Below are 12564 nucleotides of genomic sequence, written 5' to 3' on the forward strand. Positions count from 1 at the left end.
TTCCACTAAACGTAAGATAACTTTATTTTAATAAAAATGTCCTCTTTTGAAGCTGGCCCTTCCCCCCATCACTAGAAAGCAGTTTTTATCAATAAAAAGCAATCCATTTATTTAGACATACTCTTTTTAGGCAACTTTAACTTTTTCCACCGGCGTAACACCACTCTGTACTTTTCACTTTCCGTTTTCTCCTCCAACACTTTTTTCAGAAGAACCCTCATCACTGTCTCTGTTTCTGCTTCTTTATCCTCTCCAATTAGAAGATCCAATGTATCTCCCACTTTCACCTGAAAATTAAAAGAAAACTCAGCCTTCATTGCATTTTGGGAAACGCAGGCCGATGCAAATGTTTTTTTTTTTTTTAGTAATCTTTACACCCAAAGTGGGGCTTGAACTGAGATCAAGAGTTGCATGCTGCACTGACTGAGCCAGCCAGGTGCCCCGCAAATGTCCTTGCTGTGAATTTTTATGAGGGGACCATCATCACCCAGAGGGGCATGTGAGAAAAGGTAGTGATTCCTCTGAAGCCGTCCCTTATCCCTAGTGCCTCCAGGGCAAAGGGCCTCACGCAGAGGACGCCTCCAACACACGTGCCCAACACAATCCGCGTCCTTCCATCAGACCTAGCCAGCAGGCTGCTTATGGGCAGCTCCTGTGTGCCGTGGCTCAAATACTCACCTCTACCAGGTGATTGAAGGAAACACACGGAGGGATTTGTTTTGGTAACAGTGACAAGAGGCAAAGAAAGTGGGGCACAATCGTAGAGAGTCTGTGCATAGTAATTATTGCCAGCACTGAGAAAACGATTTCCAGTGTAACTTTTCACTGATTTCTACCCAGATGAGCTACGTAATTAGGGATGTGGCAGTCTGTTGAAAAATTAGTCACTGTGGAGTAACATTCAGCTGTATCCCTTAGAGGAATGGGAAACTTCTTTCCGAGCACCGATTAGCCCCAGTGATGCCCCATCATCAAGAAGATGGGATTCAATTCACAAAGACGGAATGTCACAAAAAGGATCAGGTTGGATGCTGACTCAATGGGTTCAAAGGGCTGAGGTCAAACCCATTCTTGCCCAGGTGGGACCCTTGGGCTGAGCAGTCCGGGGCATGTCACAGCAGTGTTGCCAGGGACAGCCCATGGTGGGCACCTGGTGCTGACAGGTCGGGATTCCAGGGGCATCCGCCCAGTGACTCAGGATGGAGCTAAATGGACGCAGGTGCCATAGACTGCTTCTACTAGAACACAAGCCAGGAGTGACTGGGGCCACCTCAGACCGCTCACTATTGCTTCCAAGGAGGTGGGCAGCAAGCCCCTGTGTCGGCCACAGACTCTAAGTGGGCACACGTGGCCATTTAAAAAGCCTACGGGAGGGTTTCTGTTTAAGAAGTATGGTGCCACTTTTAGCTTGTTTTCTGATTAATACTCTCTGAAGGCAGTCCTAAATTCATGCTGTCCAAAACATCTGTGCCTTAGCCAGGCAAGCTCCTATTTGTTTTCCCACCCATTCAAGGGCCCAATATTCAGTCCACAACATGGGACTACACATGTCTGCCACCAGGCCATATTGGCTAAGCCGGGCAGCCTAGAGCGGCTGCCTGCGAAACACACAGCAGCAGATGAGAAACCGTTAACCTTCTCCCCTCTGGGCTGAGAAGCAAAAAGGCTCACACCACAAGAAGGCATGAAGACTGCTTCTCCCCCGGAACCTGGAGGACGGGCTGACCCAGGCATCATCTAGGCGGGGCTGTCCTCCCGTAGTTCTCATGAGTTCAATTAAAAAAAAAGACCATTTGGCCTGTGTGGACATTTAAAATCAATGTCCAGAAATACAAGGTTTCAGAACATTTTGAATGCCTTTGCATCTTTCAGCATGACTTTATTTCATTAAAATTCACTTTTTATTAAGTAACATATGCATATGATACAAAATATAAAAGGCATGAGAGGGTACACAGAGAAAAAAGCCACATCCGGTGTACCCCTTCACAGACCTACTGTGTGCGGCCGAGCAGCGGATCCCTTTGGTAGCTTACTTCTAAGGCAGAGACTAGAGAAGGAACGTCTCCTTTAGCCAGCCAAACCCAGGGAGCGGGGAGTTTAGGAAGCTTCAGTCCCACACTCGGGCTCTACGCAGCCTCTGTGTAAGTCAGCAGGGACCCGGCCCGGCCAACACCTGGTTTGCAGCTTATGGAGAAGCTCTGCTGCGCCACAGGCGGCCAGGGTTGCCACCGAAGCCCCACGAACCCGTCCGACCCTTCAGGGCCGGCAGCCAGCCACAGCCCCATGCAGCAGGCCACGGAAGCGGAGGTGTCCTTTATTCGCTGCAAGGGCCTGTCCATTCTCATGTGGGAGAAGGCACAGCACACACGAAGCAAAACTGGCTGGGATTACGGGCTGTCCCAAATATCTACATTTCAAATCTCCCCTCAGCTGCCGTTACTATGGCTACAGGCCTCCTAGTAACAAGCCAGTCGAGTGTTAACGCTGGCCCCTTCCTTTGCTGACCCTCAGGAGAAATCTGGAAGGCAGCGGAGACAAGAGAACACCCAAGGCAGAATGAAGCAGCAGCAATTAGACTGTAGTTAACAGTATCTCAAAGCAGAGGGGGGAGAATACACTTGTGTTTGTAAATGAGGCCCAGGCACAGAGGCGTGGTGCGCCCAGAGCAGGTCTTGTCTTAGGAACACTGCGGCCGAGGAGAGGGGGCAGGGCCACAAGCAGGAAAAAGCAATTATGGGATAAGAAGAGCCTGATCTCCAGATGCATGTCTGGAGCGCCTGATTTCCTGCAGCTCACAGAGCCACGACTGACACCCCGAACCTGCTGGGTCAGGTGCCATCACAGACCGTGGACCTTGGGACTCGCAGCTGAGAGCAGCACTGGGGAGTGCCCCCCTCCACCCGTCTGTTTAGCCATGAGAACCTGTAGGATCCCAGGGAGCAAGGTCTCTGAAGAAAGCCTCAGTGTTTACCTGGATCCATGGCCAACAGCTCACACCCTCCCTTGTCCCAGAGCAAAAGGATGTGGCTCAAGCCCTCCAACCCCAGGGGTGTTGTGAAATATGAAACAAGCTTCAAAGCCACCTACAAATGTGTGTCTAACTTCCCTGGACACTCAAAAAGAGTGTCCTCACAGAGTGAGATTATGTCTGCCAAAGCCTCATATGTCTGTGTCTTCCAAGCTTTTTTTTTTTTAAGATTTTATTTACTCATTTGAGACAGACAGGGCGGCAGCTGAGGAAGGGGGAGGGGCAGAGGGAGAAGCCGACTCCCTGCTGAGCCGGGGGGAGGGGGGGGCTCGATCCCAGGACCCTAGGATCATGACCTGAGCCAAAGGCACATGCTTGACCATCTGAGCCACCCAGGCACCCCTCTTCCAAACTTTTTAAGAGTCTCTGTCATACACTTTTTTATTGTGCTTTGTTAACTTATACTATTCTTACTGTTTTTCCAATTATGAAAGTGATCTACACTTATAAAAAATTCAGAAAAAAGAATGAAGAAAATATAACCAATAATGCCCCAAAGATAAATACTAGTAATATTAGTATTTTAATTCTAGATGTAGGTATATATGCAACTTATTTCTACAAAAATACACAATTTTAACTATATATATATAATTTATTGTAACAACACTGGACACTGGAAATACATTTTCTTATACCCGATTTCTGTCACTTAACAATAGTATTGCTATGGGCCTGTTAGGAAACAGGGAGTCTCTTTTTTGATAGCTGTTCTGTGCACAGAGCAGGGCACGCAGCAAGTGCGGGGGCGTAACTGCTGAACTGAACAGAATCACACATCTGCTCAGGTAACAGCAGTCCAATGTAACCTCTACACGGATCAACTCTTTCTTCTTAGTCTCATTATTAGCTTTTCATGGGACTAATGACTTGGTTAACAGATTTTTGCCAAGTGATGGTGGCCTGTTTTAAAATTTTGAAGAAAAAGGAGGCTGCAAAAGAGCAAGTGGTTCGTGTGACTAAGTTGGCTGGTGATTCTCACTAGCTTGAGCGGGCCCATGGGGAATTGCAGAGAGGGCAACACCAACACACACAAGGAGTCACTGATGACCCCTGAGGGGAAGCTGGGGTGGCACTGAGTACTGGCAGAGAAACAAAAATATCTGCTGTCAGGGGCGCCTGGGTGGCTCAGTTGTTAAGTATCTGCCTTCGCCTCGGGTCATGGTCCCAGGGTCCTGGGATCGAGCCCCGCATTGGGCTCCCTGCTTGGCGGGGAGCCTGCTTCTCCCTCTGCCTGATGCTCCCCCTGCTTGTGCTCTCTCTATCAAATAAATAAGTTAAAAAAAAAATCTGCTGTCAGAATAGCTCACCGTTCTGCTTTTCTTCCATAATTTTTCCCCATTCAGCCTGAGTTCACCTTTGTAGAATGCATCTTCTACTTTGCTTTAAAAAAAAAAAAAGTCAAATGCTTTGAAACAGAAATATATTCAAAACAATTATACAGGTCTGAGAAAAACACCTGCCATTTATGCGTGTTCTGACAGTGACCAGCCTCTCTACAAAACCACCATTCTGAGTGCGGGGAAAGTGGGAGTCAACTGTTCCTCCCATCTGTGTCTGAAACAGTGAGATCAAGGGGCACTTCTGAACGATGCCGGACTGGGCATCGAGCAGACTGGACTCAACCGGGCAGGTAAGCTTTGGGAGGGCCTGGGGCACCCCACCTGACTCCTGCAGCAGCCGCCTACAAAGCGGGATTCATGACCACCAAAGGGCTCCGGGGTCCGAGAGAAAAACCAGGCACCACACGTATGGTGAGGCCATTAAAAAATCCTCTGCGAGTCCGCACTGAGGTTGGGGAAACTCCAATCCAGCAGCTGGTGATCTCTCCATTCAAATCACTGGGCAACTAGACCAGAAGAGGGTGCTGACAACAACAGTCAGTGCGCTTTTCTCTCGCTGCTCTGACTCCAGGTGATTAACATCTGGGGTTCTGCTTATAAGAGCAGCAGCTATTTCTCTGGGGAAGAGAGAGCCCCCCCCCTTTACAAGTCTGCCAGATTTTAGAGAACATTCAGTAAATTCCCACGAGGATGCCTATGGGTTTAGTCATCTTTATGAGTCCTTAAGCTTCATGGATTAAAAAATTAAACTATGCCATTAAATTATGTCATACAGGTATAAATTATATATGGAAATCCGAAAATATTATCCATACCATGATTCTTACCTTGCATGCAGTATGCACACAATGACTGCTAAAGGAACGAACAAACAATGAGGGTCACTATTCTTAATATAATTTGTCTAGCAGAGAGAAGAAGAATACTAAAGAAATCTTCAAAGTTCCACTTAACATCTCTATGCACTATGTATGAATACACAGTATTTTCTTCATAATAGCTAACATACAAATGAGTACCTGCTATGTGTCAGGCACTGTTAAAATGCTTTATTATTTTTAAATTTAAATTCAATTTAATTAACAGAGTGTATTCTTAGTTTCAGAGGTAGAGTTCAGTGATTCATCAGTTGCATAACGCCCTCCTTCATGCCCACTGCCCAGTTACCCCACCCCCCACCTCCCCTTCAGCAACCCTCAGTTTCCTAGAGTTAAGAGTCTCTCATGGTTTGTCTCCCTCTCTGTTTTGTCTTCTCTTTCCTTCCCTTCCCCCATGTTCATCTGTTTCGTTTCTTAAATTCCACATACGAGTGAAATCATATGGTATTTGTCTTTCTCTGATTAACTTACTTCGCTTAGCCTAATACCCTCTAGCTCCATCCACTAAGATGCCGTAGACAGAGGAGCACCAACTTCTAAAGTAGGTGCTATTTTACATTTTACAGATGAGAACACTGAAGCTTAGGGAATTCAAGGAACTTGCCCAGGCTCACAGAGCACGAAGGGTCTCACTGTAGAGCCTGCATTCTTTACCACCACATTACACTGCTTCTGTTGCTTCTAAAAGGTACCTTCTTACCCTGTGGCATCTGTGAAACCCAGGCACGATTTCCTCTTGCTGTATACCTCTAACATGGTCATTACTCTCAAGAAGCTGGTATTAAATCCGTGGCTCATCTTAAGAGTTGACTGTGTCTCAGAATCAGGGAAATCTGGCACATGGGATGTACAGGCAGTCACCTGACTTGCTGGGGAGTCAGTGTTCTCATCTGCAGAAGGAAATACCTGAAAAGGGTGACCGGGCAGGTCCTCTCCTATCTGGGGCTGCCCCTCACCACAAGATGGGCTGAGTGATGGGCACTACTACATTAAAATGACACAAAGGATCTTGTAATAAAATGCACATTGTACTTACTTTCTCCCGACATCTAGGCCCGTCTTTAGGATAACATCATACCGAAAAGACTGCACTACTTTCTCCAGGTCTTTATAGTCTTTGACCACACTGGGGTCACCCTCGAGCTCCTCTTCCTGCTCACTCGTCTCACAGTCACTCTCGTCATCAGAGTCCTCTTCATCCTCGGCTTTTTGCAGAGTCTTCTTAGGGGATTTTTTAGAGCTTATATTACTTTTAAGTCTTATGGAGAGTGGGAAAATATATTCTGGAGATATTAAAAGCCCTGGGAGTCTCAGTGAGAAAATGTTATGGAAAAATGTTTTACAATTTGATGTGTTTAACTGGGTACTAGAAAAATGTAAGTATCGATTCCAGGAAGCACAGAGTTTATACGAAGGTGTCCCTTGTAGCGCTCCCCAGAGTCCAATCCAGACATCTGGCTTTCTCAGAACACTGGCAGGCAATCTGACACCAGTCATAGCCATGGCGCATATAACCTGAAACAGACAATAATTCCGTTTTATTTCACAAGTGCAGTATCCTGGCATTCTTACAACACAAACCATTCATACCACGAACACTCTAGATCAGTGCTGTACTTATTCTCCCCTACAAAAGACCATATTGGTCTGCACGTATTCAGGGCCGTGCACTTTTCTATAGTGAGTCTTCTAGCTGTGCTTCCCTCATAGGGCGGTCAGGAGGGGGACTAGATACTAAGATGTGTGAACACACCGGTTCTCCTCTTCTCCATCCCACAAATTCACCTGGACACTGATTGCGACCGAAGAATATTAACAGTAGTTCTCAAAGGTTTAAAAAAAAGATCTCATGGAGAAAAAGACTATTTGTTGACATACGTCACATCCTTACAATACTGACTTTGCCAAGGAAGGACACCAAGTCATGACTTTATAAAACCCAGAGTGAATCTCTAGACTTTATTTCAACCCCCAGCCCCAGCAAATCGGAGCTAGCAATGAGCAGACTGGACAAAGCTGCATTTTACCTTCTTTTCCATCTTTCTCCTACTGTTTGAGGCATTAGCTAGCAGAGAAGGAAGGGGCCAGGAGACCCACAAACTAGGTAATTGTTTCCTGAGGCACTGAGGTGCTGACATGCCAGAGAGTAGTCAATTCCTAGGTTACCTCAAAAGCAGCAGAAACCATCTTATTATGATGGTAGCAAACTTTCCCAAGTACATCAAGATGGCTTTAGAGACCATGATTTAGTAATCTGAGAAGGGTTGCCATATGGTCCATGTCCTCATACCTTAAGTCTGCAAATGACTTTCCACGATGCCAAGGCTATACTTTCAGACAGATTTCTTTGATGAGGGTTTCAATGATTTTTCCTGCCTACTTTCCATTCACCACAAAGCTGACAATGGTAATTACCTGTAAGCCCACTCAAAAGCACACAGCTAGCTACTTCCAAATTATATTTGTTAACATTTTGCCTCTTATTTTTGTTGGCATGAACAAGGTAGACAACACAAGCTCAACTCTGTATCTCATTGCTCTTGGGACCCCAATCTGAGTCTTAACTGAGAAATAAAGCAGGCATAATTTAAGGGCTGTTTTTCAACCCAAGTATAATTTGAAATAATTTTTAAATGCTATAAAAACCACAGAGTGCTCTAAAATACTGACTGGAAAACTATTTGAAGCACCTTAAAGAGAAATATTGAGAGAAATCATTTTTATACATATTCTACCTAATTTAATAGAGAATGAATAATAACCAGGCATAGACAAAAAACTTAACTTTTATAGAAGTAGGGATAAAGAAAGAAAATAGTATATTTCAGTTCCTAGACTTTGTATTTCATAGATCACAATAAAAAATTAAGGTGTGCCTGGCTGGCTCAGCTGGTGGAGCATGTGACTCAACTTCGGGTTATGGGTTCGAGCCCCACACTTGAGTGTAGAGCTTACTTAAAAAATAAAATCTTTAAAAAAAAAAACCCCAAAAACAAAAAACCGCGCACACAAGAAAAGGTACCTAATGGTGGACTTCTTGCCAAGTAAAGATTTTTTTTTTTAAGCAGTAACTGCTGCTCTTATTACCATAATTTAAGAGAAAGAAGATCTCAATGATTATATGTGAAACATATTTTCGCGGTAGAAAATTTGAAAAGAATATAAAGAAAATTCAAACCACCCATATCCACTCTATGACAACCACTGTTAACATTTTAACATATATTCTTCATGGTGTAAAACTTGAAAAAAGTAATTCTTTCATAAGCAGAGCCTTTCATACCTTCCCACCCACCCAGAACACACAGGAAGATTAACCGTAAGCGGCCAGAGCTCTCTACAATCAGCCTCAGAAATTCTGTGTCAGTCCTAAGTTCTAGACGAAGTAGCATTTATCCAGGTGATGTCCAAGTTATGGGCCAAGACAGCCCTGGCTGAAATCACCACTTACTGTTGGGCCTAGACCAGACTGGTTAATAAGATGCTCTTGTAATACAGAAGATAAAGATTGGCATTAATGATGATAATCTGCCTATCTTTAGGTGTTTTTCAAATTGTAGGTCATGAGCCATTATAAAATTTGTACTTTTTAAGAACTAAAACTGGGGGTCCCTGGGTGGCTCAGTCGGTGAAGCGTCTGCCTTAGAGTCTTCACAGGTCATGATTTCGGGGTCTTGGAATCGCTCCACCCCCCACCCCGTGTCATGTTCCCTGCTCAGTGGGGAGCCTGCTTCTCCCTCTCCCTCTGCTGCTCCCCCTGCTTGTACTATCTCGTGCTTTGTCTCTTGCTGTCAAACAAATAAAAAAATATTTTTAAAAAAACTAAAACTGAAGAGTATAGATAGAAGATATTACAATACGTCACATACAGTAAGAGTAAATACTGCTTTATGAAACTTTCATTACAATACACATATGTAAGTATACATACACATACACTGGGTCACCATGGAAAATGTATTTACTAAAGATAACAGTAAAAAAAAAAGTTAGAAAACACTGGCCTAAGTGACTTCAGCAAAGTTTGTTTTGCTATCAGGTATAATGCCAAAGGCTGTGTATGTATGCCTGCGAGCTGAGAACCTGGCTACACATTCCCCCCAATTAACAATACTCCCAGAGCCGTATGTGTGTGCAGAGATGAAAAGGGCAGCCTCTCAGGGATAACTTTATACAGGGCCCTCATTTTACAGATGAGCACAAATGAGACTTGGAGCAATTTAACAATCTGCTAGGTCGTACAGCGAGTAAACAACACAGCCAGGATTCCAATGACAAGTCTTCTTAACGCTCATTGTTTACTATGGGTCAGGCCCCGCTCTACCTATTAATTCATTTATTCCTTTCAACCAGCCCATCTCAGTGACACGGTCACATAAATACTAAGTGGATTCAAACCTAGGTTCCCTGGCTAAGTCAAGGCTCTTTACCACCATGCTGAACTGTCCATCAGTCTTCTGACTCCGAGTCCACTGTTCTTTCTACTACCCCATGAAATTTATGTCTCATTTTCTCTTGAACAAAAACCAACTTTCACCAACTGCAATACCAGAGAGAATGGATAGTTTCAGGAGCAGAGGAGTGGGAAGAACTGTTGGCCTGACTTAGAAGAAATCCTAAGAGGAGACATCCTGGGGGAGGGAAGTCCTGTCTGTCAGGTCTCTGGACTCCCACGTTCCCCCCGACCCCGAATTCCTGCCATTATAGCACACCGTTACCTTTTATGAGGAATGCCTGGATATGATGGTGCCCTCTGTATATATCACGAATACATTACATTTACCTACACTAGGAAACTTTTATTAGCACAGAATAACTATTAAAATAATACTCACATAGAAAAACAAATAACATAGCCAAAATGTCAAGCCAAGCATTACCTTAGTGTTTATTAGCTACTCCCTCTTTGTGATCTGCTTCATTCTCTAGCAAATGCTGGTACATGCTGAAGTTTAGATAAAATTTATGAACATAAAATTGAGAAAACACGTTAACCTAATTTTTGCTGGCGAGGATGACCATTTGTAGCAGTGGGCACCAGGGCCACGGGGTAGAGTCTGAGAACCCAAGTTCTACCACAGAGCTTTCAAACTGGTGGGATGAGGAGTTTTGGAGGAGAGGGCTAACCAGGCCCCAACCCCTCTTCGATTAGAACAGCAGTGCTGGAAAATACTGGGGTTCCTTATATTCCACTTGAAGAAAGGATTCTACCACTGGAAAGGAAAGTGTCTGTCCTTTTAGCATGGCTTCTCCATCTTCCAGGCTCCACACAAGACACACTCTTCCTCTCTGCCCTCCCCTGCCCTTTCCCAAACTCATGTTGCACCAATACTGTTTATTTCGTACTATTCTTATCTCCCAAACTCTAAGGGTAGTGACAGGGCAGGAACTGTGCCTCATCCCTCATTCCCATCCCCAATCAGCTTGGCACACACAAAAAACCAGTGAATACTTGCAGATTCATTTTCCAGAAATGAAGGGAGCATCCCACCCTTTACCACATCCACCCCTCATGCACTCATTTGCCTGCATATGCCAAACAGCCAGACAGACTAGGCCTGCTTATAAAGCAAACAGTTCTTGTCCTCAAGAAACTGCTATTCAAGTGGAACGTGGATGGGTAAACTGGCTGTCAGAGAACTTGAGTGAAAGCCCAGGTCCAAACAAGGCTGGACCCTGCACAGACTAAAGCTCGGAGCAGGGATACCGGAGAAGAGTTCTAATGGCAAAGGTGGTCTGACACAGAACTTTGGGGGAAACAGCAAGTTACAACTATAATTTTTCACTTTCTAATGGACCACTCTCATTAGCATGCTGTTATTTCTCTCACTGAATAACCAACCAACCTTCTCTTAATCCCACTGACCCCCAGCTACAACTTCTCTTCTTCCTCTTTACAACAAAACTCCTCAAAAAGGGTCGTCTATACTCTCCTTAATGCCTCTCATTTTCTAAACCCAAAAGATCATTTGTTAGTCCTCAACTCGTTTGACTTCTCAGCAGCATCTGAGACAACTGATCACTCCCCTCTTCTTCACTTGGCTTCCAGGACACCTTCCTCTTGGTTTTTCTCCCACCTTACCTGCTGTTTAAGACCCAGACGTCTTAATGTTGGAGGGCCCCAGGGCTCAATTTTTGGCCTGCTTCTCTTCTACATTCACTTTATCCAGCTCAGCTCTATCGGTCAGCTTTGACAAATGCGTATCAAGACGCCAAACACTTCCATGGCTTTAAATACTGCCTATATGCCAACTACTCCCCAAGCTATATCCCCATTCCAGACCTTTCTCCCAAATTCCAGACATGTAGATCTGTGCAGAAGAGTTAATATAGCAGGCTTGAGTCTATCCTTAGAAAGGCCTGCTTGCAAGGTGGACCTTTGGCTGGCATCTGGAAACTTGGATTTCAGGATTCTCACCATTCTCAGAATTGACAGGAGTCGCTCACTGGGTCTAAACTATACAATTCCTTATGCTGAGTACCTGCTTTCCTTCTGGGAGTCTTGAATTTTGGTACATGCTAGGCAGACAGTGCCCATGTGACTACAGCCAATCAACACCCTGGGCAGAGGTTCTAATGAGCATCCCTGATAGACAAAATTTCACATATGTTGTCACAATTTGTTGCTGGGGACTTAAGCATGTCCTATGTGAGTCCACTGGGAGAGGACTCATGGAAGACCACCTGGTTTCCTATACACTTTGTCCTATGGGTCTTCTCCCTTTGCTTACTGTACTTTGTATCTTTTTGCTGTGATAAATCATAGCCATGAGCCAGAGCCAAGGCCTGTTGAATCTTCCTAGGCAATCAGTGCACCTAGGGGCAGTCCTGGCGACCCCTGACACAATATCCAAATGCCTGATATCTCCACTTAGGTGTGTAACAGGTACTTCAAGCTTTACTGGTCCCAAAACAAACTCCTGACATGTCCCCAACCCTAAATCTGTTCCACTTGTAGCCTTCCCCATCTCAGGGAATGATAACTCCACCGCTGTAAGTGCTGAGAACAAAAGTTTCCAGTCATTCTTGACTCCCCCTCGTACCCATATCCAATATCAGGAAATTATGTTGGCTGTATCTTCAAAACATGTCCAGTATCCCATCACTTCTCACCACTTCCATTGCTACCACAGATTTAAACCATCATGACAGATGACAGCAATACTACAAAGGCTCCATTAGAGTCTATTTTCCACATAGCAGTGATTCTTTCAAAAAGTAATTTATACTCTCTCACTCCTACAAAAGCACTGAGAAAAGGTTAGAGGCTGTATGTGATCTGGTCCCCCCATTCCCCCCATCTCTTGGGATT

The 12564-nt window shown here is 44.7% G+C and overlaps 1 protein-coding gene across 3 annotated transcripts in view; it reads right to left on the minus strand.

The window, feature by feature from the left end:
- MTRES1 (mitochondrial transcription rescue factor 1) overlaps positions 1 to 12564 on the minus strand; it is a 13683-nt gene continuing 1119 nt past the window's right edge. For all 3 annotated transcript variants that reach the window (XM_027602449.1, XM_027602447.1, XM_027602448.1), the window contains exons 2-4: positions 6289 to 6767; positions 4342 to 4414; positions 1 to 287 (exon numbers count right to left, since the gene is read on the minus strand). In XM_027602449.1, coding sequence (XP_027458250.1) covers positions 108 to 287; positions 4342 to 4414; positions 6289 to 6755 — 720 coding nt within the window. In that variant the 5' untranslated portion in view covers positions 6756 to 6767 and the 3' untranslated portion in view covers positions 1 to 107. The remainder of the gene's footprint in view (positions 288 to 4341; positions 4415 to 6288; positions 6768 to 12564) is intronic.

The sequence above is a fragment of the Zalophus californianus genome, chromosome 7, assembly GCF_009762305.2.
Source record: "Zalophus californianus isolate mZalCal1 chromosome 7, mZalCal1.pri.v2, whole genome shotgun sequence".
Classification (NCBI taxonomy): Eukaryota; Metazoa; Chordata; class Mammalia; order Carnivora; family Otariidae; genus Zalophus; species Zalophus californianus.